Source organism: Emydura macquarii, unplaced genomic scaffold, assembly GCF_026122565.2.
Source record: "Emydura macquarii macquarii isolate MOO-44397 ecotype Brisbane River unplaced genomic scaffold, CSIRO-AGI_Emac_v2 contig_915, whole genome shotgun sequence".
Lineage (NCBI taxonomy): Eukaryota > Metazoa > Chordata > Testudines > Chelidae > Emydura > Emydura macquarii.
The window spans coordinates 632,013-658,564 of record NW_027131052.1 but is presented as its reverse complement, the minus strand read 5'-3'; the positions used below and the strand labels follow the sequence as shown (position 1 = coordinate 658,564).

Here is a 26,552-nt window from a genome sequence, read left to right as displayed (position 1 = left end):
TTAGACTGTGGAACTCACTACCACATGAAACCATTGAGACCAAAACCAGCACACTTCTAAAAGAGACTGGATATTTCTGAGGACAACAAGAATTCCGTAAGGAATATTAAACCTCCTATTTCAGGGTCTCAAACAATCTCTAACTACTAGGAATTAGGGTGAAACCTAACATAAGGGCAGATCATCCACAGCTCCTACTGAGGGGCTCTTGCCTCTTCCTTTGAAGCAGCTGGCAAAGGCCACTGACCAGAGAGAGAGGACCTTGAGTCCAATCCAATCTGGCGATTCCTAAGGCCCTCTAGGCCCCTGGCACAGTAGCTGATTCCAATGAGCAACTGCAAACTTCCGTGAGCAGGTCAACCACTTCATTCATATTTTCCTCCGGAACTCTTGGCCGTGCCATCCTGGCCTGGGGACTAGTTGCTCTTTGATTTATCAATTTCTTCTGGTATCTCCTTGTCTGATACCTCAATCTCTGAGAACACCTCATCCTTATTACCTGAAAAGAGCAGGTCCTGAATAAGTACTTCCCCAACCGAAGGACACTGGAAAGAAATGGTGTCGCTTCTCTGCAATGTCCTTACTTTCCATGATTGTTCCCTTTATGTCCTGTTGATCCAGCAGACCAGTGGGTTCTCTCACAGGCTTCCTGCTTCCACTATGCTCAAAGAATCATTTGTTCTTTTGTCTCTGGTTATTTTTTCTACAAATTCATCTTAGGCTCCCAATTTCCTTCCTCTATGCTCCCTGCTGCGCTCCGTGCTCCTGCCTCGTTAGGGCTGTGTTCCCAGGCTCTGGAGGATTCGTTTGGCCCTGACACCCGCCATTAACGGAGCTGGCTCACATGTCCATGCCATCGAACACCTCACACATTTATTACAGCCATCTCCACACCGAGTTTAAGGGTTTTCATTTTCTCATCTGATAAGTCCCCTCATTTATGGAGATTCTCCTGTGTAAAGTTCAGGGTCCCGGTCCCCCCAAGGACACTGAACTAACTGGACTGTGGATCCTAGCACTTAGCAGAAGATGCCTCTGGCCTGGACACAGCAGTGTCTCGCCAGCCCTGTGAGCAGGGGGGATTGCCAGGAGGAGAATGAACACTGCATTCCCCCAGGGTTCTGCCCACTGCGAATTGACAGGACAGATCAGGCAGTCACACACCCATATCTGTGCGAGCCCCTTTGAGCAACCAATGGGGGGGATGGACACCCACAAAACCAGGAGCGCAAATGTGCCCTGCTGCTCAAACTGGGCCAAAGGGATGAACCGCCTGAAACGTGCGTGGACTCTGCCCTGCAGCAGCTCTGATGTACTCTGCTCATCAGGGAGCACTCAGGCAGCCTGGCAGAGCAGCTGTGGCCATGGGCAGTGGTGGGAGAAGGCTCAGATAAGCTCCGAACTCCTCTGAATCATGGGGTCTCATCCCTGATGGAACTCCAGAGAAATCCGTGGGTTTGACCAGGCCACTGTCTCTGTGGATGGCTGAAGTCATGCTGTGACGGTGCTCATGGCCCTGGTTGTTGTTGGGAGCTGTAGTCACACTAGGTCTTGCAGTGGTTGAAGGTGTGTTGTGTCTGGTGACAGCTATGTGGTTGTTGTTTTGTTGCTTGGTAGTTTTGGGCCTGTGTTTCTGCAGGGAGTGGTAGTCTGGTTTGTGTGACACTTCATCCTTCGACTGTGCGTGCGTTTTCTTGCTTTGCGCAGGATAGACGCTTGGCTATCCTGGTTAACATCCGCAGACACAGCCCGCGCTATGCTTAGCCCTTCGCAGGAGTGGAACATTCTGGTCTCCACTGAGACAAAACACCCCTGAGATCTCCTCTGTGGGTGTTGTCGGGAATTAGAGACAGCTCAGCATGACCAGGAGAAGGTTCCACAAAAGCCTCTTTGCCTTGATCTGGTGCCAGCACTGGTGGTTTGTCTGAGTGACCCTGCCCTAGGGGACCCAGAGAGGGTCCCTGTTCTGTGACCTCACTGCCTGTCCTTGCACCCTCCGGGATTTCCAACTGGAGACCTTACTGGAGGGCATGAATCAGCTTTTCACAGCTTGTTAAAAATCTTGATCCTACCTCTTGTTTTCATGCCTTTCAAATCAGGAAATGAGTTTTACAACTTTTCCAGTGGGGCACAGCTGGTGGCCAGGTCATAAAGCTGAACTTTATAAATACCTCCTGGTGGGACTGAGAGAAGAACCTTGAAAAAGGAGAGGCAGAGAGGAGCAAAGCACAGAGACGGAGAGAGAAGTAGAGGAACTGGGTCAGGACTAAGAGGAGTCCAAGCACAAGCCGCAGCAATGGCCAAGAAGGTGCAGAAGGTCGCACGTGTCTGTGCCAGGATCTGCCTGCTGGTCTATTTCCTCCTCCAGCTACAGGGATCCCAGGCAAAATGTTATTTCCAGGCTCAAGGTAAGGCAGCGGCGGAGAGTAGAGCGGGGAGGAGAGGCATTCCCCTTGTCCTTGGACTCGTTAGGGCAGTGGAAGCTCAGGGCTACAGAGCTGCAAAGCAATAAACAAATTGTGCTGAGCCTTGGGAGCGCGGTTCCAGGCCAGCCACGAGTGACAAGCAGCTCATAAACTAGGGAATAGCTCCCCTGGGCTCTGGCTGAGAAAGGGCCTGCTGGGCCACAGCCCAGCTGCTGTCAAGACCCCAGCCTGGGCGATGAAGGCGGGAGAGGTCATGACAGGAAAGGGAAGCCCACTGCTCCCTGCGGGTGAGTGAGGGGCACAGCCGTTCGTGAGTGGGAGTGACTAGTGCCCATCTGCACCAGGCCCGGGGCTCACTGCATCTGACAGCACCGAGGGAAGTGGCCGAGACTGGCCAAGATCACAAACAGGTGGAAACGTGTCTGCTCTCCGGCCCTGGCCACAGCTGCAGGAGCTTCCCGGTCCTGTCAGAGTCCAGCCCAGCGTGTGGGGAGGGGAAGGGAAGAGATGGGGCGAGGGTTACTGGTTATCTTCAGTGTCACAGGGCTGCGGGGGAGCCAGGGGATCACTCCCCCAGCCCCTTTCTCACATCATGGAGCAGGTGGGAGGGCTCTGGAGTTGCTCCCATGGCAGAGAGAAGGCAGCGGGTCTGGGTGGTGCCTGTTCTCATATCACGGGCAGGCCTAGCCTAGGGTCATGCCCACAGCCCGTTGCCCTGCTCTGGGCGGGCAGCCTCACAGGCGCTCATGACGGCCCTTTCCCTTCCAGCTCCTTGTCACTACGAGGGGAAGCAGTTCACCCTGGGAGAGTCGTGGCTCAGCTCCAGCTGCCTGCTCTGCACCTGCCTGCACCCCATTGGCGTGGGCTGCTGTGAAATGTAAGTGGGGGTACGTGCCCGGGGGAGGGGGCGCTGCTGTGGCTGTTTCTATTGTGGCTGAAGCCTGAAGCCCTGGTCAGGGCTCTGCCCCTGGAGCTGTGCATGTACGAGAATAAACGGGGGGCAGGGGGCACACTGTGACTAAGCAGGAGTGTCAGCACCCTGAACCCAGCCCTCGGGAAGGGCAGCTGGGCTGGGCTGGGATCCTGCACTGGGGCCTGATGTCTTTAGGGAATGGAAGCAGTATTTCCTTTGTGCTGCCAGAGCTACACCCCAAAGCTCTGACAGCTGCACCCCACTTGTGCTGGGAGACACAAGCAAAGGCAGCTGGGGGGAGGGAGAACAGGGCACTCTGAGGCTGAGCTCAGAGCGGGGAGACTTTGTGGAGGTTGACGGGGAAGGGGCCTGAGAGCAGTTGGCTGTGGGGCTAGCCGGAGGCGCTGGAGCACAGGCTTGGCCGTGGCCATGCCCGGGGGGAGGAAAGCGTTTTCCATTTACCTGCCAGGTGAGTCAGTGGAACACGCACAGGACCCAGCTGGCCTGGCCTCCACTCTCTCCTGGTGCCCCCCAGCCAACTCACCCCACCCTCCCTTCTCCTGTCCAGCACCCAGCACCCCATCGATTTCCCAGACTGGTGTGAGGTCCACTACGACTCGCAGACCTGCCAGATTTCGGTGGTTCAGAAAGCCAACCCCAGCCTGCCTTGTGTGAACAGCATGGAGCACGAGTGGGGATCGGCTGGCGCCCCCGAGCCAGTGATCAACAAGGTGCTGGAGACGCGGCTGAGCAGGTAGACTGGGCAGTGCCTCCTCCATCATCCATCCAGCATGACCCGCCCTAGCCCGACCAGCACATTTATTGCATGTTCTATACCTGCACCACGGTCCCGTAGAGACCCCACTGCAGCCACCTTCCAGGGAAACCACTATCCGCACAACACTGTAATAAATAAGTTAATATTTGCAACCTAGCGCTGCCTTGATACGGCTTCGCTTTTGCCTTCAGCTTCCTGACCCAAAGCAGGGCTCCCCCTCTGCCCCAGGTCAGTGCATGCTCACATGAAGGGAGGTCCCGCCCGAGAGGAGGGGCCGGATGGGGACACAGGAGAGAGGGGGTCACACTGGGGGCAGCGGATGAGCTCCTTGCTTCCTGCTTTTTCAAACCCCAGCAAAAACCTCTCTCAGGAAAGCCCAAAGGAGTCCCAGCTGAGGATGCAGGTGTCAGGGAAGCAGGGACCCTTGTCTGACTGCCCCACGTCTGTGGGCCCAACCAAAGCAATCCCCTCAAGGCTCCATCAGCGCAGAGCGGGGGAAGAGGGAGTCTGGGCTGCCTTTCTGGGTCTGGGATGGGCTGAGAGCTGAGCCAGGCTCTCTCCAGGAGCGCAGCCCTGCAGGGACCAGACGGCAGGAGAGCGGAGGGGTGCAGTGTAAAGGATGGAATCACACAGCACCATGGCAGCCTCTTGCTCTGCCAGCATCCACATGGGAACTGCATCCTAGGCCCTCCCTGCCGCTCGCCCGTGCAGGCAGTGACAGGGCACCAGGGATTCTGCTGGGGGAGACCAGGGCCCTGTGTGCATTACACGCTGGGCTTGCGTCACTGCACTCCCCGTCCGCCACGCCCTGCTGGGCCCTTTGCCTTCTGGTGAAATGGGGGAGGCTCCGTCCTTCCTTCGAGGTGTAGGGCAAACGCTCTGGAACCACTGCAGCCCCTGCACGTACAGCTGACTGCGGCGGAAGGAGCCTGCCTGCCCTATGCTGGGACACGGGGGGGAAGCAGGGTATTCCTGGGAGAGGCCCCCATGTGGTGAGAGCTAGCAGAGGGGAGTGGGTGACGGGGTGAGCCCAGGAGCCCTGCTGGGGCTCAGGGAGCTGAAGTGATGGCGTGTGCCGCTGGCTGCCCCGGGAGCCCGGCCCGGCCAGCATCGCCTCTGTGTCGCGCAGAACCTCGCGTAGCTCGTTCTGTTCTTGCAATAAAAGCATGACTTCAACCCACGAGACTCTGGTCGGTGACTGTCGAGGGGAGAGGGACTGCTCCCAGCAGGGGAAAGGGCCGCCTCTCACCCCCCTGCAGAGCACACGCTGTCCCCCAACACAGGACAGGCCAGGTCGAACCCAGCCGCAGCTGGGCGGCTGCTAAAGCCAGGCTGGGACGCGGCAGAAACGGCCTGGGGGACAGCAAGGAAACACCCCCACCCCCACCAGGGCAAAGCCAGGGCTGTCCCAGGGACCCCCGCTCCACCCAGAGCAGAGCCAGGGCTGTCCCAGGGACCCCCCCCCACCCAGAGCAGAGCCAGGGCTGTCCCAGGGACCCCCCCTCACACACAGAGCAGAGCCAGGGTTGTCCCAGGGACCCCCCCTCCCCCCCCAGAGCAGTGCGAGGGCTGTCCCAGGGACCCCCCCTCACACCAGAGCAGAGCCAGGGCTGTCCCAGGGATCCCCCCCACCAGAGCAGAGCCAGGGCTGTCCCAGGGATCCCCCCACACACAGAGCAGAGCCAGGGCTGTCCCAGGGACCCCCCCACACACCCAACAAAGTGAGGGCTGTCCCAGGGACCCCTCTACAAAGCAGAGCAAGGGCTGTTACAGGGACGCCCCCAACCCAGCTTACTTAGAGGTTATAGCAGCGCCCACCAGGGGAAACTCACAGCCACGCTCACAACTCAGAGCTCCTACTCCCCTTGACCCGCCCCAGGGCGCTCCTCTTTCCCCCAGCCAGCCCCAGACCTGTCCCCAGTCCTTTGTCTCCTTCCTGGGCTAGGTGGCCATTCCCCCTGGTTCTCACCTGTCCCAGCCTGTTACAGCGGGTTGGCCCAGGGCAGGTGGCCCTGGCCAGGTCTGTACCCGTGGCTGCGGGAGGCCCATCCCCCTCCGGTGGTCTCTGCAGTGATCACAAACCTGGGTCCCATCATCAGGAACAACAACTGGGGGGAAACTGAGGCGCACGCACAGCATTCGGAGAGAAAACCCCAGGACTATCTCCACTTCATCACAACCGGTTACAGGGACCCGCCCACCGCCGGCACAGCGCAGAGCGAGGGCTGTCGTAAGGACCCCTGAAGGCAGATGTTTATTCATTTACACACAGGGCAGACTCTTTAAAAGGGCTGCTGTGAAGGAACTCCGGGGAGGGGTCTGCCTGCAGGAGGCAGTGGCTGCCTGGCCCGGGTCAGCGCCAGCACTGAGCGCGCAGGGTCGGGTGCCTGGGAGCTTGTCCACAGAAGAAACGCTGCACCCGCAGTCGCCTGCTCCTGACAGCGATGGGAGGGGTTCCTCCCCTGGGTGCAGGTACTCCATCTCCCTGAAAGGCGATGGCTAGCCCAACCGGACCTAGTGCTGTCTACACCAGGGGCTGGGGGGGGGACGACATTTCACCCCCCGGAGTGACAGAGTTATACTGAAAATCTCCTAGTACAGACCAGGCCTTAGATAGTCCAGGAGGGGGAAGAGAACAACGGGCACTCACCTAGCCCAGCCCTAGGCAGGGTGGGGCCACGAAGCCGCCAGAGTCCAGCTCAGGTGGGAAATGGCTGCCTGCCCGCCTGCCCAGTGGGTGTCTTTAAGGCTCTAGAGCTGCAGTGCCAGCCCTGCCTCCTGGGGACCCCGGGGAAGGCAGCCACGACCATGAGCCACATATAGGAACCCAGCATTCAACACGCACTGGGCGAGCAGGGCGCAGAGCCTGCTCACGGCGCCCGAGTGGGCATCTGGGCCTCTGCCCTGCTGCTCGGTAGCTGCCGTCCGGCTGCCAGCCCTCGCGGGCGGTGTGGATGCCTGCCGTGCCACAGGACACAAGAGGAGAGGCTCAGAGGCGCCTCAGGGTCCCATCTAGTCCTGCCCCGTCTCAGATAGTGATGGAGTTTGTGCTGGAGAACTGGGACACGTAGGAGGCCAAGATGGGGTTGGTCGGAAGGACTTTGATGGGTAAGTCCCAGCTGAAGGTGTCCACTTCGATTTGCTCCGCCCCAGACCAGGTGATGGTTTCCGGCTGGTTCTCAGGGACCAGGTGAGTCTCCACTGACTCCCGGGAGGTCACAAATTCGAAGTGCAGCCTCCACTTCAGAGACACTGTGGGTGAAAGGAGGGGTCACAGCAGGGGTGCCCCGCTCAACAGCTGCGTGAGCCCTGGTCGGCTTGGCGAAGGGCTCCCCTTTTACAGGAGAGGGCAGCGATCCGCCCTGCACCGGCACAGCTGCCTCCTCTGCGGCGCACAGCTCTCACTGGGGTACGCCAGCAGGGGCAGAGGAGGAGTCGGAGCAGGGATGGGAGCAGCCTTCCAGCGTGGCAGTGGGGCGACACCCACCTGCCCAGCACAGCCCCACCCACCAGGAAGCGCCAGCGGCTCCCTCCCAGAAGCGGGTGGCCTGGCCAGGAGGGCACACTCACCGATGTTGGTGGTGAATCCTGGTGTGGCGCTCAGCGGAATCGGGAGGCTGAAGCTGCTCCTGGAGGTATGCAGACAGGATTCCTGGTGGCGGGCATGCGTGCTGTAGGAGACGGGCTGCCCATGCCGCCGCTGGAACTCCTCCTGGATACTCTCCTCTGTCTGCAGGCTCACCGAGTACTGGGGAGGGCAAAGCGCTCTTGCTTTCAGACACCACTGCGCGATCCCAGCCTGAGAACTCAGCAGAAGGCTCAGGGGGCCTATCTCTGAATAGCGTGCAGACCCCACCCAGTCCAGGCCCCCCACCCGGCAGGATCCTTGGCTGCACTAAAACCCTCTAAGCAGCCCAGTGTCTGCACCTCCTACCCTACACACACTGACTGGCCAGGCAATGGGACGGGAAGCAGGAGCAGCGCTCACCTGCAGACACGGGATGTCCCCTTCTGAGAAGTTAAATGTCCCAATGATTTCCTCCCCGATCTTATAGACAGTCTTAAAGATCCCGAACTTGCCCACTTTCCCACGGGTGTTGCTGATGTTATACAGGTCTGTGGAGAAAGGAGACAACCCGATGAGTCAGGCCTCCCCCTGATGACGGCCTGGCTGCTGGCTCCCACAGAGCACTGGGGACACATGCTGGTCACAGCAGGGCCCTGGCTGGCTGAGCCGAGCCGGTGAGGACCTGGGACCGGTGAGCTATGGGCAGAGATGCCTTGGTCTGTTAGGGCCTTAACGCAGGCAGGGCAGCCTGACAGAACTTCGAGGCTCTGGACTGGGTGGTAAGAAATCCAGGAATCCAGGGAGCAGTGCGCATGCCAGGTGGGGCAGGGCAGAGACCAGACAGACACGGCACATGCCAGAAGGGACGGGGAGGGACGCTGAGCTCAGGTGAGGAACAACCTACGCAGGCTGCGCCGGGAAGTGGCTGCCGTCAGCAGCTCTGTCGCCAGGTCCGCCAGCCGGGAGTCTTTCTTCACCCCCTCCTCCTCCTCCAGGAAGGGGTTCGACGGGGCTACCACTTCGTCCTGAGGGAACTGATAGTCTTTCAGACCTGGCGAGAGAGCAGAAAGGGTCACAGGCCCTGGCCGTGGGATGGACACGCTCCACCCTGCCAGGGAGAGTGCCACAGCAGCCTTACCGTGCAGCACCAGCACCCGGAAGGGCACCCGCAGCAGCTTGATGGGGGAGTTCACCCGCTGGCAGCCGATGGTCAGCTTGTACACGTACTTCACCGACTGCCCCCGGAAAGAGGGTGGGCCGTCCACGGGCAGCACCTCGCAGTACGAGTCTGAAACGACAGGGGCAGGGCTCACCTTCCATGGGACGGACGAGGCTGGTGCTGGGCTAAGCAGCAGGTCCCTGGGTGCCGGGGCTGCTCAGAGGATCCCCAGGGGTGAGCAGAGTTCCCGGGAGCAGCGTCCCTGTGACAGGGCTGGGGAGAAGGGTTTGCTTGTCTCTGGCGCACTCCCATCCGAATGAAGGCTGAGCTCCACCGAACCAAGCCAGCCACTGCAGAGATCCCAGGCTTAGGAGCCCTGGACTCTGACCCTTCCCTGTCTTCTAACATAATGTCGTGTCCCCAGTTTAAACAACCAATGGGGAGACCAGAAGTTCCATCCCGTGGGACCGAGCCACGTGCCACGGCTCACGCAGGACTGGAACTGTCAGATCGATAGCACAGCCCCCTGCCACTGAGGAACTGCAGCCTGGACCACAGCCAAGGCCCATCCAGTCCAGTGTCTGTCCTAACAGCGGTCAAAGCCACGTGCTTCAGAGGAAGGGGCGAGAACCCTGCTGTAGCAGGTGTGGGATAATCTGTCCCAGCTCAGGCCTCATCCTGGGCTCTAACCAGCAGAGTCAGCTTTAAGCAAGAGCTTTACTATCCGTCATAAATTGTGATCAGCAGTGAAATCTTTGCGCCAATGGAGTAGCGGGCTGCAGCATTAGGCAGCTGCCTTCTGTGGGGATCAGCCACTAGAGAGCGATGAGACACCCCTGGCCAGCGGGTTTCGCAGCTCTCTGCTAAACGCCGGGGAATGTGGAGACTCAGGAACCCTGAGGTCAGTTCCAGGTTCTAGAAGGGCGGGTGTTCCTGTGGTTAGACCCTTCTGTCCCTGCCCACCCTGCCTGCACTCTCTGCCCCCACTGCCGGCACATAACCCCTGCAGCCCATCTCTGCTTCCCCCCAGCTCTCTACTCCTCCGTGAACCTCTCTCCACTGCAGCTTGTCTCTGGCCCGATCCACGTCTACATTCCCATCAGGCTGCTCCCTTCTGCTAGGGGCTGGCTGCAGGCACAGGAGATGCAGTGTCCCTGCACTTGCTTCTGTGCCCAGCACCGCAGCAGATGGGTGCAGCAACTGCGGCGCGCTGGCCTAGAGCATGCACTGCCTGCCTGGCATGTGGGAGCTGGGAAGGGATGGAGCATGCTCAGTACACATGGATCCTTCGGAGAATTGAGCTGCCCAACTAACACATCTCTACTGGGCATCTGCAAACAGACATTTCTGAGGTTTATAAGTTGGTCAAGTTTGGGCAGATTTTCATCAGGTCAGCAAAAGGCACATCCCTGACACCAGGGCGGTCCAAACAAATTTCAGTTCCCTGCTCCAAAGAATGAGGGTATGAAAGTCTCTCAATGAAGCAGTTACCAGAATGTTAACATAGGGAAAAAACATTTTTTTTTCTAATCCTTAGTGGAGCCAGCTGAACAGTCCACATTAAAAAAGGATGTAGAAACATTGGAGTGGGTTCAGACAAAAGCCAACAAACCATCTGAGGTCTGGAGAAAATGCCTTACAGTGAGAGAATTCAATAGCTCAATCTGTTTAGTTTATCAAAGAGATTAAGAGGTGAGCTGATTACAGTGTGTAAATGCCTGCATGGGGAAAAATAACCAGCACAAAAGGGCTCTTAAGCTGAAGCCAGACAAATTCAAATCAGAAATGAGGCACCATTTTTAAACTCTGAAGGTGATTAATCACTGAAACAAACCCCCCCAGGGTGGATTCTCCATCTTTTTCGTAGATTCCAAGGCCAGAGGGGACCATGGTGATCATCCAGCCTGACTTCCCTGTATAACACAGGCCAGAGAACTTCTTGAAAATAATTCCTAGACCAGACCTATTAGACAAACACCCAGTCTTGATTTTAAAATTTCCTGTGATAGAGAATCTAGCATGATACTTGGTAAATGGTTCCCCTGGTTGAATGCCCTCACTGTTAAAAATTTACACCTCATTTCCAGTCTGAATTTGTCTAGCTTCAATTTCCAGCCACTGGACCGTGCTATACCTTTCTCTACTAGACTGAAAAACGCATTATCAAATACATGATCCCTACCCCATGTAGGCAGTTATAAACTGTGATCAAACTACCCCTTAATTTTGGTAAGATAAATAGATTGAGCTCTCTGAGTCTATCACTATAAAACAGGTTTTCTAACTCTTTAATCATTCTCATGGTTCTTCTTTGAACCTTCTCCAATTTATCAACATCCTTCATGAATTGTGGACACCAGACCTGGACATAACATTTTAGCGGCAGTTGCACCAGTGCCAAATACAGAGGTAAAATGCTCTCTCTACTTCTGCTTATGGAGTCAAGGATCACATTAGCCCTTTTGACACAGTGTCACACTGGGAGCACATGTTTGGCTGATTATCCGTCACCACCCCCAAATCTTTTTCAGAGTCCCTGCTTCCCGGGATAGAGTCCCCCAGCCTATAAGCATGGCCTGCATTCTTTGTTCCCAGGTGTATACATTTACATGCAGCTGTATTAAACACATGTCGTTTGCTTATGTCCAACTTACCAAAAGATTTAGATCGCTCTGTATCAGTGATCTGTGCTCTTCATTATTTACTACTTCCCCAATTTGTGTGTCATCAACCTTCATCGGGGATGAGTTTGTTTTCTGCCAGGTCACTGATCGAAATGTTAAATAACCAATCCCTGCAGAAGCCCTCTAGCTACACACCCATTCCATGCCTAGTCCCTATTTACAGTTACACGGAGACCTATCCGTCAGCTAGCTTTTAATCCAGTCAATGTGTGCTGTGCTCATTTTATATTGTTCTAGTTTTTAAAGCAAATCTTGATGTCTTCAGATTCAGATCTGATTCTTTCTGGGAGATGCTTAGCCAAACCCAAAGATGTTATCAGGCTCAATGCAGGGGTATCTGGGAGAAATTCTCTGGCTTGGGCTATACAGGAGGTCAGGCTAGATGACCTGATGGCTTTACATTCTGTGAATACACGAGTTTTAGCAAGTCAGCCTGAGGCAGACACCCAGCGTGGAATATTTCACACCAAACATGAAATTTGGCAAAGTTATAAAAAGCTGAATGGAAATTGCTGAGTAATCAACTATGGATGCTACTACCAGCTCTGTCTATACTACACACAACACTTCCTTACAGTCTTCTGTCACTGACTGCCAGAGCCTCAGAAGCACGAATAAATTATCCACCTTGGGGAGACAGGGATACATTATTACCCCATTTATAAATGGGGAACTGAGGCGACAGGAGGTTAGGTGACTTGGTGGGAATGGGGGATTTGAACTACCCAGACATCTGTTGGGAAAGTAACACAGCAAAACACAAATTTCCAGTAAGTTCTTGGAATGTCTTAGGGACAACTTTTTATTTCAGGAAGTGGAGGAAGCAACCAAAGGGACAGCCATTTTAGACTTCGTTCTGACCAACAGGGAGGAATTGGCTGCAAATCTGACGGTGAAGGGCAATTTGGGAGACAGTGACCATGACATTATAGATTTCATAAGTCTAAGGAAAGGCAAGAGCAGCAGGACAACAGGCTTCAAGAAAGAAGACTAAGAAACTCAAAGAACTAGCAGGGTAAGGTCCAGGGGAAGAAAATCTAAGTTCAGGAGCTGGTGGTTTCTCAAGGCGACCGTATTAGAGGCACAACTGCAAACGAGCCCAATGCCACGGAAAAATAGGAAGAATAGTAAGAGGCCAATACGGCTCCCTCGGCAGCTCTTTAATGATCTGAAAATCAAAAAGGAATCTTACAAAGAGTGGAGACACGGATGAATTGCTAAGGAGGAGGAAGCACAAAAGAACGGCACAAGCCTACAGGCACTAAATCAGGGAGGCTGGGAACAAAACGAGTTATACCTAGCAAGGGACATAGAAGGCAGTAAGGACCAGTTCTTTAAGTACAGAGAGGAGAAGGAAAACGACAAAGGAAAGTTTAGGTCTCTGCTTTGTGAAGGCTGAGCTGTTGAAGGCCTATTTTGCTTCAGTCTTCACTAACAAGGTTAATGGTGACCAGACCCTCAGCACAATGAATATTAACAACAAATGGGGAGGAACAGAAGCTAAAATAGGGAAGGAACAAGTTAAAGAATATTTATATCAGCTAGATGTAGTCAGGTTGGCAGGGCCTGACAAAATTCATCCTAGGATACTTAAGGAACTGGCTGAAGTAAACTCGGAACTGTAAACAATTATCTTCAAAACCTCCTGGAGGACAGGTGAGTCAAAGGACTGGCGAAGGGCAAATATAGAACCTGGCTTTTAAAAGGGGAACAAAGACGACCTGGTGAATTATAGCCCAGTCACCCTGACTTCAATCTCTGGAAAGATACTGGAACAAATTATTAAACAATCAATTTGTCAGCACCCAGAGGATATAGGATTATAAAGAATAGCCAGCATGGATTTGTCACGAACAAATCATGCAACACCAACCTCATCTCCTTCCTCGACAGGTTTACTGGCCTAGTGGCTAGCGGGGAAGCAGCTGTGACATATCTTGATTTTAGGAAGCCTTTGACACAGTCCCACATGACATGTTCATAAGTAAAATGAGGAAATGTGGTCTAGATAAAATTACTATCAGGTGAGTGTGCAACAGGTTGAAAGAGCACACTCAGAGAGTAGTTATCAATGGCCCGTTGTCAAACAGGAAAGGTGTATCGAGTGGAGTCTCACAGGGGTCAGTTCTGGATTCAGTACTGCTCAATATCTTCCTTAATGACTTGGCTAATGGAGAGGAGTGCATGCTTATAAAATTTGCAGATGACACCACGCTGGGAGGGGTTGCAAGCACTTTGGAGGTGAGAATGTGCACTTGGAATTCAAAACCAACTTAACAAATTGGAGAATTGGTCTGAATTCAACAAGATGAAATTCAATAAAGACAAGTGCAAAGTACTTCACTTAGGAAGACAAAATGGAATGCACAAATACAAAATGGGTAATAACTGACTAGGCAGTAGCACTGCTGTAAAGGATCTGGGGGTTACTGTCGATCACAAATTGAATGAGTCAACAACACGATGCAGTTGCAAAAAAGGCTAATGCAATTCTGGGGCTCATTAACAGGAGTGTTGAACATAAGACACAGGCAGGCACTGGGGAAACCTCAGCTGGAGTACTGTGTCAAAGTCTGGGTGCCCCACACTTTAGGAAAGATGTGGACAAACTGGAGAGAGTCCAGAGGAGAGCAACAAAAATGATAAAAGGTTTAGGAAACCCAACCCGAGGAAAGGTTAAAAATCTGGGTCTGTTTAGGCATGAGAAGAGAAGACTGAGGGGGATTTAGTAACAGTCTTCAAGTATGTTAAGGGCTGTGCTAAAGAGGATGGTGCTCTATTGTTCTGCATGGCCACTGTAGGCAGGACAAGAAGCGATGGGCAATCTGCAGTACGGGAGACTGAGGTTAGATATTAGGAAAATTTTTCTAATTCTCAGGGAAGTTAAGCTCTGGACGCAGCTCCCGAGGGAGGCTGTGAAATCCCAGTCACTGGAGGCTTTTAAGAGCAGGTTGGACAAACCCGTCAGGGACGGTCTAGGTTTACTTCGTCCTGCCTCAGTGCAGGGGGATGGAGTAGAGGACCTCTCAAGGTTCCTTCCAGCCCGACATTTCTAGGATTCAAAGACTCAGCGAATCTGTAACACAGCCGGGAATAGAACCCTGGTGGCAGGATGTACAGTCCAGAGCGTTAGCCACAAGATCAACTTCCTCCTTTCATGGACGGGGGAGGCAGAGTGTTTGGAAAAGAAGCGGCTAGGTCCAGACTGGAAAAGCTGGCCTGGAAGACGAGGGGTCCAGTTCAGGGGATGGAAAAAAGACGCTTTTTATGGAGCTGTGATGCTGCTGAAAGGATGGGTCTGTTCCTGCACGGCTGCAGGATGCAGAGTTCCCAACGTGGACCCTTCACTCACAATCTCTAATGTTCGTGGTTCTGAAAAGCTGACAGAGCTCCCAAAAAGGTTTCTGGCTGGCGGAAGGGGCAGATTCTTGCCACCATTAAATCAGGCTAAATTGCTTCTGCCTGTAATAGAAGGAGATGGAGAACCATTCCACCCCATCTAGTTTGTTCCCTGGAGCCAGGTCAGGCTGGCTCCCAACAATCTCTGCTCCAGGGCTCTGTCCAGCCTGGGTTCAGAAGTCCTAAGCAATGGGGCTCCCAGCTATTCCCTGGGAAACGATACCCGAGCCAGATGCCTGGCACCAGCAGGGAGTCTGCCCCAGGGTTCAGCCTGAATTTTCCTGTCCTGAATATCTGTAGAAAGCCAGATAAAGGCCCATAGATAACTGCTCTGGCCTCCTGGGCCGAACACACTGCAGACACTCCTAGACAGTCCCGGCCTGTCCTATCCTTACTGAGCCAAGCTAGACAGATTCAGCCCTTCGGTCTCCCCATTTCAATCGGGATCCTGTGGCCCTACACACAGCTATGGGTGCTCTCGCTCAAACCAGCTCATCTTTCTGATATGGTGATGCCCAGAACTGAATATTGCAGGGGGGGTCTCCTGCAGACCGAGGGAGTCACTGTGGTGCCTCAGCAGCATACCTGCCCCCAGTAGAAACCCCCATTGCAGTAACATAGACCCCCATGTACATGAAGAAGCCTGATTGCTGTGACTGGACCGCACATAGAAAGCCTGCGCTCTTTTAGGGATCCCAGTCTCTCCCCACGAGTACCAGCTGCCAGATGCGGGCACCAGGAGACAAATCTAAAAGCAGTGTTTGTGAAGAAGGGGGCGCACGGTGAAACAATTCCCCACACCCCGAGAGGGAAGAGAACACAGTCCTTACAGGATTTGGACTCGCCGGGATCCAGTCGCAGGTCACAGAAGAGAATCTTTGGGGGTGTGGACAGGATGCACTGACCCCGCTCCCCTGAAAGGTAAAGAACAGCTGCTGCAGGGCACCAGAGTGACAGAGACAACCCGCCCAGCACCCCCACCCCCTGCTACATCAATGGGCCCGGCTAGTCTAAAATCCCGCCCAGGGAGGGAGGGCTCAGGGCAGGATGCTTTGGAGGCAGGCATGCTTGCCCAGCTGTGCATTGCTGTCACCCGAGGGAGGTGATTTCTTCTCAGCCATTGGCTAGAGGCGCTGATGTGCCCTGTAGCCGCAGGACTGCCAGCGCCGCAGGTTTGACTCTTATCAGGGTTTATTTCTCTTTTACTTCTCATGTATCCTGCAAAGAGGGTTTCTGCCCGCGAAAGCTTATGCCCAAATAAATCTGTTAGACTTCAAGGTGCCACAGGCCTCTCGCTGTTCTGCTGAAAACAGAGTAACACGGCGACCCTTCTGGCACTTCTCTTTTGAATCTCATTGTTGGCTGGGGAAGCTCCTGCCACAGCAGTTGCGCAGGGTGATGATACAAGGGAGAAATAGGGGCTCTCTCCCTCTGTTGCCTGCTCACTCTGTGGACTGCCCTGGATCTCAGCATGCTATGGAGGAGCCCAATGGGATCTCTCTGTACCACTCATTATTTTCTCTCTCCTCAGTCTCCTTCTTACGCCGAGTTCCTCACACATCCCCTCTCCCACAGTGAGGCCTGGGATAACTCACCTCTATTGGGGACAAACACGGTCTCGTTCTCAGCCTGCACATCATGTTTGCTGTCATCTGAGGGAGGCAGCGCCACCCGGTTCTCGCTGGCATGAAACTGGCAGTGAATCTGGGCGCTGGCCCATGCCAGCATCTCGCTAGGTGCAGAGGAGAGAGACAAGCAGTGAGACATGGGGGACAAAGCCACGCAGGCACCAAGTCAGGCAGCACACCCACGGGGGAGGAAGCAAGGGGAATCACTCTGCTCCCTGGGACATCACACACCCAGGAACCCCGCTCGCTGCATTTCTCCCGCTGGAGGTGCTGATCCCAGGCAGAGGAAAGCACCTGACATATAAATCCCAAATGGTCTGGCTTTATACTGGTCCATTACGTGGTGGAAATGGTAGTTATCAATTATAATGCAGAAAAGGCAGAAGTGTTCAATACATATTTCTGTTCTTTATTTGGGGGGAAAGACTAATTTGGGGACCAGAGTAGCACCATGTGGTGATGATAACACCCTTTCCATTCCACTGGTATCTCTGGAGGATGTTAAACAGAAGCTACTAAAGACAGATACTTTTAAATCAGCAGGTCTACTCTAGATAACTTCCATCCAAGAGTTTTAAAAGAGCTGGCTGCCAAGCTCACTGGACCATTTACATTGCTTTTCAATAAGTCTTGGAACACTGGGGAACTTCCAGGACACTGGAAGGAAGCTAAAACTGTGCCAATTTTTAAAAAAGTATATGGGATGACTCCGGTAATGAGAAGGCTGTCAGCCTGACATTGAACCGGGCAAGACAGGGAGTGGCTGATACAGGACTTGATTAATAAGAATTAAAGGAGGGTAATATAATTAGTGCAAATAAACATGGGTTTATAGAAAATAGATCCTGTCAACTTGATATCTTTCTGATCCGAAGATAATAGTGTTGATGTAATGTAATTAGACTTCTGTAAGGTGTTTGATTTGGTATCACATGACATTTTGATTAAAAACTAGAATGATATAAAATTAACATGGCACACATTAAATGGACTAAAAACTGGCCAACGGATAGGTCTCAAAAGGTAATTATTAGCAGGAAATCTTCATGAAGTGGGTGTGTTTCCAGTGGTGTTCCACAGGGATCGGTTCTTGGCCCTAAGCTATTTAACATCTTTATCAATGACCTGTAAGAAAACATAAAAAGTTTGCAATTGACACAAAAATTGGGAGTGGTAAATAACGAAGAGGACAGATCACCGAGTCAGGGCGATCTGGATCACTTGGTAAACTTGGTGCAAGCGAACAATATGCATTTTAATATGGATACATATAAATGTATAATCCAGGAACAAGGAATGCTGGCCATACTTACAGGATGGGGGACTCTCTCCTGGGAAGTGGTGACTCAAAGAGATCTGGGGGTTGTGGTGGACAATCAGCTGAACGTGATTCCCAGTGTGACACTATGGCCAAAAGACCTAAGGCGATCCTGGGATGCATAAACCAGGAGATCTCAAGAAGAAGTTGAGCAGCTATTTGACCTCTGTACTTGGTACTAGTGCAACTGCTGCTGGAATCCCATGTCCAGTTCTGATGCCCACAATTCAAGGAGGATGTTGATAAATTGGAGAAGGTTCAGAGAGGAGCCACAAGAATGATCAAAGGATTAGAAAACTGATGGACCTATCTACTCCTTTTATGAACCTAGTTATGCCTTTGGGCATCACAACATCCCATGGCAATGAGTTCCACAGGTTAACTGTGCATTGTGTGGAAAACTGCTTCCTCTTGTTTATATAAAACTGGTCTCTTCTAGTTTCACTGCGTGACCCCTATTTTTTGTATTGTGGGAAGTGGTAAATAACACTTCTCTATTCACTATTTCCACACCATTCATTGTATAGACCTCTATTATACCCCCCCTTAGTCGTCTCTTTTCTAAGATGAACAGCCCTACTCTTTTTAGTCTTTCCTCGTGCAGAAGCTGTTCTATACCCTTGATCATCTTTGCTCCCCTTCTGTGAACCTCTCCCATTTCCACTATATCACTTTTGAGACAGGGCATCTGGAACTGGACACAATATTCAAGGTGTGGATGTACCGTGATTTATACAGCGGCATTGTGGTATTTTGTCTTATAATTGATCCCTTTCCAAATAGTTCCTAACACTGTTAGCCTTCTTGGCCACTGCTGCACATAAAATCATAGCATCGTAGGACTGGAAGGGACCTCGAGAGGTCATCTAGTCCAGTCAGTTGCACTCAAGGCAGGACTAAGTATTATCTAGAGACAGACCATCTCTGACACGTGTCTGTCTAACCTGCTCTTAAAAAAATGACAGAGAATCCACAACCTTCCTAGGCAATTTATTCCAGTGCTTAACCACCCTGACAATTAGGAAGTTTTTCTTAGAGTCCAACTTAAACTGCCCTTGCTGCAATTGAAAATCATTGCTTCTTGGCCTATCCTTAGAGGTTAAAGAGAACAATTTTTTCCCCTTCTCCTTGTAATAACCTTTTATGTATTTGAAACTGTTATGTTCCCGCTCAGGCTTCTCTTCTCCAGACTAAACAAACCCAATTTTTTCAATCTTCCCTCACAGGTCATGTGTTCTAGACCCTGAATCATGTTTGCTGTTCTTCTCTGGACTTTCTCCAATTTGCCCCCATCTTTCTTGAAATGTGGCGCCCAGAACTGGACACAATACTCCAGCTGAGGCCTAATCAGCACGGAGCAGAGTGGAAGAATTACTTCTCGTGCCTTGCTTACAACATTCCTGCTACTCCATCCCAGAATGACGTTTGCTTTTTTTTGCAACAGAGCACTCTGCATTTGTCCTTATTGAATTTCATCCTATTTACTTCAGACCATTTCTCCAGTTTGTCCAGATCATTTTGAATTTTAATCCTATCCTCCAAAGCACTCACAACCTCTCCCAGCTTGGTATTGTCTGCAAACTTTATAAGTGTACTTTCTATGCCATTGTCTAAATCATTGAAGATATTGAACAGAACCGGATCCAGAACTGATCCCTGCGGGACCCCACTCAATATGCTCTTCCAGCTTGACTGTGAACCACTGATAATTACTCTCTGAACGCTTTTCCAACCAGTTATGCACCTACCTTATAGTAGGTCCATCGAGGTTGCATTTCCCTAGTTTGTGTATGAGAAAAAAGCCTTACTAAAGTCAAGATATACCACATCTACCACTTTCCCCTATCCACAAGGTTTTTACCCTGTCAAAGAAAGCTATCAGGTTGGTTGTTCTAGACAAATCCATGCTGACTGTTCCTTATCACCTTATTATCTTCTAGGTGTTTGAAAACTGATTGCTTATTTATTTGCTCCATTATTTGAAGTTAAGATAACTGGTCTGTAATTCCCCGGGTTGTCCTTTCCCCCCTTTTTATAGATTCGCTACCAACCTTTTTGGTGAAAACTGAAACAAAAAAGTAATTTAGCACTTCTGCCATTTCCACATTTTCTGTTATTGTTCACCCCCACTCCAAATATGGAGCAGATGTTTGCAGAGAGCTATCCATGGTGACTCTAAGATCTCTTTCTTAAGTGGTAACAGCTAATTTAGAACCCATCATCATATTTGTGTAGCTGGGAATATTGTTTCCCATGTGCATTACTTTGGATTTATCAACATTGAATTTCATCTGCCATTTTGCTGCCCAGTCACCCAGTTATGAGAGATCCCCTGCAACTCTTCATAGTCAGCTTTGGACTTAACTATCTTGAATACCTTGAATTTACGAAGGGCCATGGTGGATTCTCCATCACTGACAGTTTTTAAATCAGGATTGGATGTTTTTATCAAAGATCTGCTCTAGGAATTCTTTTGACGACGTTCTATGGCCTGCGCTATACAGGGGCTCAGACTGGATGATCACAATGGTCCTTGCTGGTCTTGAAATCTATGAATCTCAGTGAGGTCTCTGCGACTTGGGAACTCGCTCCCTCCCTTGCTCAAAACAGGCTGTAGCTACTGACCGTCAGCTCTCACGGCAGGACCTGGCTACAGGGCCAGCCTTCTGCAGAGGGATGAGAGATGTGCAAAGCTCTCTTGTTTATTGGTAGCATTCAGTAGTCCTGAGGTGTCCCAGACAGGCTAAGAGCCCCATTGTGCTGGGTGCTGCTCAGAGATGAGGTGAGACAGTCCTTGCCCCGAGGAGCTCACGACATAAATAGACGAGGCAGAGAGGAAGGATTATTATCCCCATTTTAGAGACAGGGAACTGCTGCCCAGAGAGATGAAGTGACTTGCCCTGGGTCAGACAGGGAGTCTGTGTCAGGAACAGGAGTCCTGCATACCCATTTGCTGGCTGGTCAGCAGGGCAGTGCTGACGCACACTGCTGAGTGGATCATGGTTCTAGTCATTCTTAAGAGCCAGTGATGGATACAAATCAAAAGTGACACAAACAGCATTGCACTCAGAGGGGTGGCTCGGTGCGATGGAGAACAGAGGAGTCCTGGAAACGAGCCCCTCTCTGCACAGACTAAATTGAAGTCAGCAACAAATGCTCCAACTGGCTGAACCCAGCTGTCTCCTTGCCTGGCTCCAGGGGAGCCAAGCTAGAGACTCCTACCCCCCAGTCCCCGTCACATGCACAGCAAGGCCAAAAGGCTGTGTCAGCCTGGAGGTGAATCTGCCAGCCTGTTTCCTATCTGAACCACCACCAGGGAGCCCCAAGATGCTGGATTCAGGAGACAGGTGTCTATCTCCACTAATGATACCTCTAAAAGTTGCATTCACCTTTCTCCTCAGTAACCCCTTCTCCTCTGTACTCTGGGGACAATGGGGAAAACGGGGCCTTTTCTCTTGCACTGCTATGTGCTCTGGGAGGCCTCCCTCCCCAAGGTCTGTCACCAGAGCTCCCAAGTGCCTCTCCGCACAGCACGTTCGCAGCAGTACTGGGCGAGCATCTTGCAGTGGAGCTCAAGACCTGGACGTTCATCCGGCGTGAAGCTGGGGACCCATGCTGGAACCAAGGTGTGAAACAGAGTTCAGGAAGAGACGGACCTTTATTTCTCAGCCCTCGTCATGTGACAAGAATGTGGTTATAAAAGCGGACACCCAGGTCACATGAGAGGGAGCAGCAGCCACTGAGCCCAAGGGATGCTGTTACATCAAATACAAACCAAACACAGCACCCATGAAAAGTGACACCCACAAACCAATTCAGCCAACTAATAAAGTCCCCAAATGGAGACATCTGGGATGGAGGTCAAGATTCTGGCCACCCAGCGGTAACGACTGCCCTGAGCCTCCGAGGAGTTTTGAGCACATGGTCATTTTGTGTTCTCAAAACACTCCCTTCTGCAGTGACTGGCTGGCTGCTGAGGGGGATCTGTTTGCTGCACCCTCAGTGCTCTGAGCATCCTTAAGAAACAAAGGCCCAGAGCTGCCTTTGCTTTTGGTTCGATATCCTCCATTCTTCGTACGACTGAGCCTGGGGGAGATTCTAAGTTACGGCACAGCTTTGGCGTGGACAGTATAGCTATTGCTAGCGACTGTCTCCTGGGAGTCTCGCGTTCTCTCCCACTTGCAATGGGCGTACCTGCCCTGCTTTGACATTTTTATCACAGTATTTCTTCTGCTTCAGTTGCTTGACCCATAGCTTTTCCTAAGTACTTGAGCGTGGCGTGGCAGTCTTTGGTTCATGAAGCTTAGGAGCTGATGGCATTAATGTTTCTATCTTCCTCTCCACAAGTCTCCGGCTGGTGAGGCGGTAACACTAACAAGCACTGCGAATGCTGTAATAGTCTAACAATGCTAGGCATGGCCCCCTTGACTCACCAGAGCTTTTTACCTCTTAACCAAGGTCTTTGCCATCTGCACTAGCTTTTCCGCTGACCCAGCTGACTGTGCATAGCAGGGTCTTGGCATGGTGTGTCTGAACTGCTCTATCAAGCAGAACAGCCACAATGAGCCATTTGTGAATCGTGAGCTGTGACGAAGTGGGAATATTTTGTAACGTTTTTATGAGTCCAGTTAGTGCCTCAGCTTCCTGTGTGCACTGTATTGTTGCCCAGTGTGTGGAAAAGGACTGTTGGTTTTCAGAGCAGGTTAGGACTGGGAGACATAGGTGTGGGTGTCGCCTAGCTGTCAGGCCCGGCCTGGCCCCTGTATCAATGGAGCATTTGAGAAGACAATGGCAAATTCAATCACTTGGAAACTGAAACCTCGGCTGGGCTCTGGGCTGACCAGAATGGGCAATGCTTTAACCTTTAGTTCTCTATGCTACCCAAAGGACTTTCTATGCTACGTTCCCGTGAAATAATAAACTCGACAGTTTTGACAATGCTGTGCGTGTCACTGCAAATGCTTGCTGATGTGCATGAATCCCGGAGGAGTTTGCAAGTCTCCATCAGGGTCTCTATCAGCTGGATTCACTGAACAGAGCCCATGAGGTGAAGTAGGAGTGCTGAAGGCTCAGAGGTCCACTCTAAGGAGGCGGTGAAGCTGTGTGGCTTACCCTAGAGGAAAAGTGAGACCCGTAAGGGGCCTGTGCACACTGAAGGGGTCCTCCTAGAGCCCATTTCAAAGATGGGGGTGTAGCATGGATCCTGTGGATCCGTGTATGAGCCATTCTCTCTTATTAATTCATCTGGCATCCCATGGCGAGCAAACTACAATTTACCCTGCATGATAAGCTGTGCAGCAGCAGCCCCATTTAGAGAAAACCTGAGTGGCAAGTCACCAATACGAGGCAATCTCTTTCCTGCCTCATTCAGAGATTAGCACCAGCCTTGGACCGAGGGCATTCTGGAATTGGATGCTATTCTAATGGTTCTTTAGCATTCTGTTTCCTGTTTCCAGACTTGGCATTTATGCCTGGCTAGGATAGGACATCTCAACTCTGCTCTTACACATCGCAGTACCTTGGTAGGCACCACGGGTTACATTTGGCATTTCCCAGGCATGTTGAGTAGACTATGAACAATGTTCTTTGTACAGAATCCCATCATCTGCAGCAATTTCATCTTAAAATGTTTTTATTTTGAGAGGTGTGTAGGCCTTTCTGTTGGCCATCCATCTAGACCAGTGTTTCTCAACCTGGGGGTTGTGACAGTTTTAGAGGGGTCGCAAGTGCAGAGCTCGTATTGGGGGTGGCAAGAAAGGCAATTGCCTGGAGCCACAGGGGCGCCATGAAACTAAGTTACATGCCTCAGCCCCGTGGGGGTGGGACTCAGGCTTCAGCGGTACAGTAGTTTGGAAAGATTAAGAACCACTGATCTAGACGGTCTCCAGTTCCTGTCTGGGTGACCATTGGGTGTTTCTCATCTCAGCTCGTTAGGTTTTGTTTTCGAAATGAGTAGCACTTGAGTCATATTTACTTCACATTCTTCTTCCTGCTACTCTTCCACTATTCACAGGCCCTCCTGAAAGCATGTTTGATACAAAGAGCTTTTACTAAGACATATTTCACATGTGATGGGTCCTCTTGTAATGTCATGATCCTTTTCTGAATTCCAGGTGATGCTTTGCACAATGGTTTTTGTATTGTGGCTTCCAGCAGTTTATGACCTGTTTCTAACTTCACCAATGTCTGTCCATAAATATATTAATGAAATAGCACACAACCACATAGCCAGTGTTTCTTTTTCAATGTGAGTGTAGTTCTCGAGTTGTGCTTTTATCTTTGCTTTGGAGGCGTACACTCCTGGGGGAACCAACTTGCAGAAGATCAGCCCCAAAACCACGAGCTTGCATCACCCAAGATCTCAGCTCTTTCTCAATCTCAGAGTATTTCAGAACAGGTGCTTCTGACAGTTTTTTTCAACTGCTAAAAACTTTCCCTCGACACTCATTGCAACATCTGCAAGCGGAGCTCTGCACAGAGCGTGGAGCGGTGACAAATTTGGGATACCTTTGCTTAGAAATAGTAACGCTCCCACCGAGGCTGCGGGGCAGTTATGTACATGCAAACCACGTGTGTCCATCTGTCCTCCCCTCCCTTGCCCTTCATCCGCAGCTTGTCACCACAGAGTGCGAGGTGTCAGGGGGCAGGACCATAGTTACAGGTCTGTGCAGTGCTCAGCACACAGAGGTCCTGACGCCGAGCACAGCTCGGGGCGCTCTGCACGTAGCTGTTCAACAACAACGTCTTTTGTAACGTTTCTCCTCTCCTCTTGGTGACCCGGCCATCCTGGTGTAACCAGCCCTTCAGGCTTAAAAGCCAGTTTAGCTTCATTCTTCTCCTGTACCTTCCTCCTCACTTAAATCCCTCCAAACCAGCCTGGGGGTGGGGATGAGGGGGGTGTGCAGGTCTCACTGCACCTACCGCAGATGCTTTTGCCTAGTTTCTTCACCTAGGCCAAAGGGAGCTGACCCTGCCGCCTGGTTAACGACTGTAATTAGGAGCAGGTCTGAGTCCCTCCCGTGTGGTGGGGCCTGTGCAGATGGTAACAAGCCCCACACGGTACCTGTCCCGCATCCTTCTCCTCCCAAGACCCCACCCGACCCCCGCTCTGCTCTGGGAACCGGGACCAGTCCCCTGCCCTGCCCTGCCCACGATGTGACCCCTCACCACCCCGGGCTGGGCCGGGCCGGGCCGGGCCGGGCGGGCCCCGCTGTGACCCGGGGTGAGCCGGGGCGGTCGGACGGGGCTGCAGGCAGCCGCTACCTGCTGGCGGAGGTGGAGGCGGCGGAGAGCGGGTTGGTGAAGATGATGGCACACTCCAGCGTCTCTCCGGCCAGGAAGGCGGGACCACGGCTCAGCTGGGCCAGGACCTCGATCATGGCTGGGGCGGCTCGGCTCGGCTCGACTCGGCTGCACACCTGCAAAGCGGCACGGAGCCGGGCTGAGCGCAGAGCCTGGCCCGGGGGGGCCCGGAGACGTGACCCCCCCGGCCGTGCCCCGTGTGGGGGGGGGCCGGAGACCCCGTGTGGGGGGGGGGGGGGGGCCCGGAGACGTGACCCCCCCGGCCGTGCCCCGTGTGGGGGGGGGCCGGAGACGTGACCCCCCCGGCTGTGCCCCGTGTGGGGGGGGGCCGGAGACGCGACCCCCCCGGCTGTGCCCCGTGTGGGGGGGGGGGGGGGGGGCCGGAGACCGGGCCGTGCCCCGTGGGGGGGGGGGGGGGGCTGGAGACGCGACCCCCCCGGCCGTGCCCCGTGTGGGGGGGGGCCGGAGACGCGACCCCCCGGCCGTGCCCCGTGTGGGGGGGGGGGGGGGGGCCGGAGACGCGAACCCCCCGGCCGTGCCCCGTGGGGGGGGGGGGGGGGGGGGCGGAGACGCGAACCCCCGGCCGTGCCCCGTGGGGGGGGGGGGCCGGAGACGCGAACCCCCCGGCCGTGCCCCGTGGGGGGGGGGGGGGGGGGGGGGGGGCCGGAGACGCGAACCCCCCGGCCGTGCCCCGTGGGGGGGGGGGGGGCCGGAGACGCGAACCCCCCGGCCGTGCCCCGTGTGGGGGGGGGGGGGGGACGCGACGCGAACCCCCCGGCCGTGCCCCGTGTGGGGGGGGGGGGGGGAGACGCGAACCCCCCGTGCCCCGGCCGTGCCCCGTGGGGGGGGGGCTGGAGACGCGACCCCCGGCCGTGCCCCGTGGGGGGGGGGGGAGACGTGACCCCCCCGGCCGTGCCCCGTGTGGGGGGGGGGGCCGTGCCCCGTGGGGGGGGGGGGGGCTGGAGACGCGACCCCCCCCGGCCGTGCCCCGTGTGGGGGGTGTGGGGGGGGGCTGGAGACGCGACCCCCCCGGGTGCCCCGTGGAGACGCGAACCCCCTCCTCCCCCTAAGAGCCGGGCTCGGAGTCGGACCCAGGCGTCCGGGCGGGCCTCGGGCCGACTTACCGCTCCGGCTGCCCGGAGTCTCCCCCCGGCTCTCTCTCTCTCTCTCCCCCCCCCCCCCCCCGCGCTCACCGGCGGGACTCGGACTCGGACTCGGACTCGGATCCGGGCCGGTCCAGCGGCGACCCCGCGACGCGCTCGGCAATCTTCGGCCCCGAGAGGTCCGGGCCTGGCTCGAGGTTCGGGAATCTTCGGCCTCGCTCGGCTGCGTTCGGAGCCCGCTCGGGAATGTTCGGAGCCCGCTCGGCTTCTCAGC

At 53.6% G+C, this 26,552-nt stretch overlaps 2 protein-coding genes across 3 annotated transcripts; one reads left to right on the top strand and one right to left on the bottom strand.

Annotated features, from left to right (window-relative positions):
- The first annotated feature begins 2,044 nt into the window (after positions 1-2,044).
- MSMP (microseminoprotein, prostate associated) lies at positions 2,045-4,942 on the top strand. The gene is made up of 3 exons (XM_067543577.1): positions 2,045-2,408; positions 3,195-3,303; positions 3,908-4,942. The coding sequence occupies exons 1-3, from the start codon at positions 2,297-2,299 to the stop codon at positions 4,095-4,097; spliced, it is 411 nt and encodes a 136-aa protein (XP_067399678.1). The 5' UTR covers positions 2,045-2,296; the 3' UTR covers positions 4,098-4,942.
- An 817-nt stretch (positions 4,943-5,759) lies between these two features.
- RGP1 (RGP1 homolog, RAB6A GEF complex partner 1) lies at positions 5,760-26,543 on the bottom strand. Of its 2 annotated transcripts, none has more exons than XM_067543538.1 (9): positions 26,369-26,543; positions 25,137-25,291; positions 16,523-16,659; positions 15,758-15,841; positions 8,824-8,973; positions 8,590-8,736; positions 8,106-8,233; positions 7,688-7,865; positions 5,760-7,369 (listed from the first exon to the last, which is right to left on the bottom strand). In XM_067543538.1, exons 2-9 carry the CDS (start codon positions 25,250-25,252, stop codon positions 7,146-7,148), a joined length of 1,164 nt encoding a protein of 387 aa, XP_067399639.1. In that variant the 5' UTR covers positions 25,253-25,291; positions 26,369-26,543; the 3' UTR covers positions 5,760-7,145. The 2 variants fall into 2 exon arrangements, with proteins under 2 accessions (XP_067399639.1, XP_067399640.1); XM_067543539.1 differs by lacking the exon at positions 26,369-26,543 and adding an exon at positions 26,300-26,320.
- Positions 26,544-26,552: the final 9 nt, after the last annotated feature.

What these genes read in the sequence shown, in the direction of transcription:
- MSMP (XM_067543577.1), top strand. Translation starts at nt 2,297, where the DNA reads ATGGCCAAGAAGGTGCAGAAGGTCGCACGTGTCTGTGCCAGGATCTGC. An exon ending in ATGTTATTTCCAGGCTCAAG is followed by an intron (nt 2,409 to 3,194) that starts GTAAGGCAGCGG and finishes TTTCCCTTCCAG; the next exon opens with CTCCTTGTCACTACGAGGGG. An exon ending in GGCGTGGGCTGCTGTGAAAT is followed by an intron (nt 3,304 to 3,907) that starts GTAAGTGGGGGT and finishes TCTCCTGTCCAG; the next exon opens with CACCCAGCACCCCATCGATT.
- RGP1 (XM_067543538.1), bottom strand. Translation starts at nt 25,252, where the DNA reads ATGATCGAGGTCCTGGCCCAGCTGAGCCGTGGTCCCGCCTTCCTGGCC. An exon ending in CCGGGTGCTGGTGCTGCACG is followed by an intron (nt 8,737 to 8,823) that starts GTAAGGCTGCTG and finishes CTCTCTCGCCAG; the next exon opens with GTCTGAAAGACTATCAGTTC. An exon ending in GGGACATCCCGTGTCTGCAG is followed by an intron (nt 7,866 to 8,105) that starts GTGAGCGCTGCT and finishes TGCCCTCCCCAG; the next exon opens with TACTCGGTGAGCCTGCAGAC.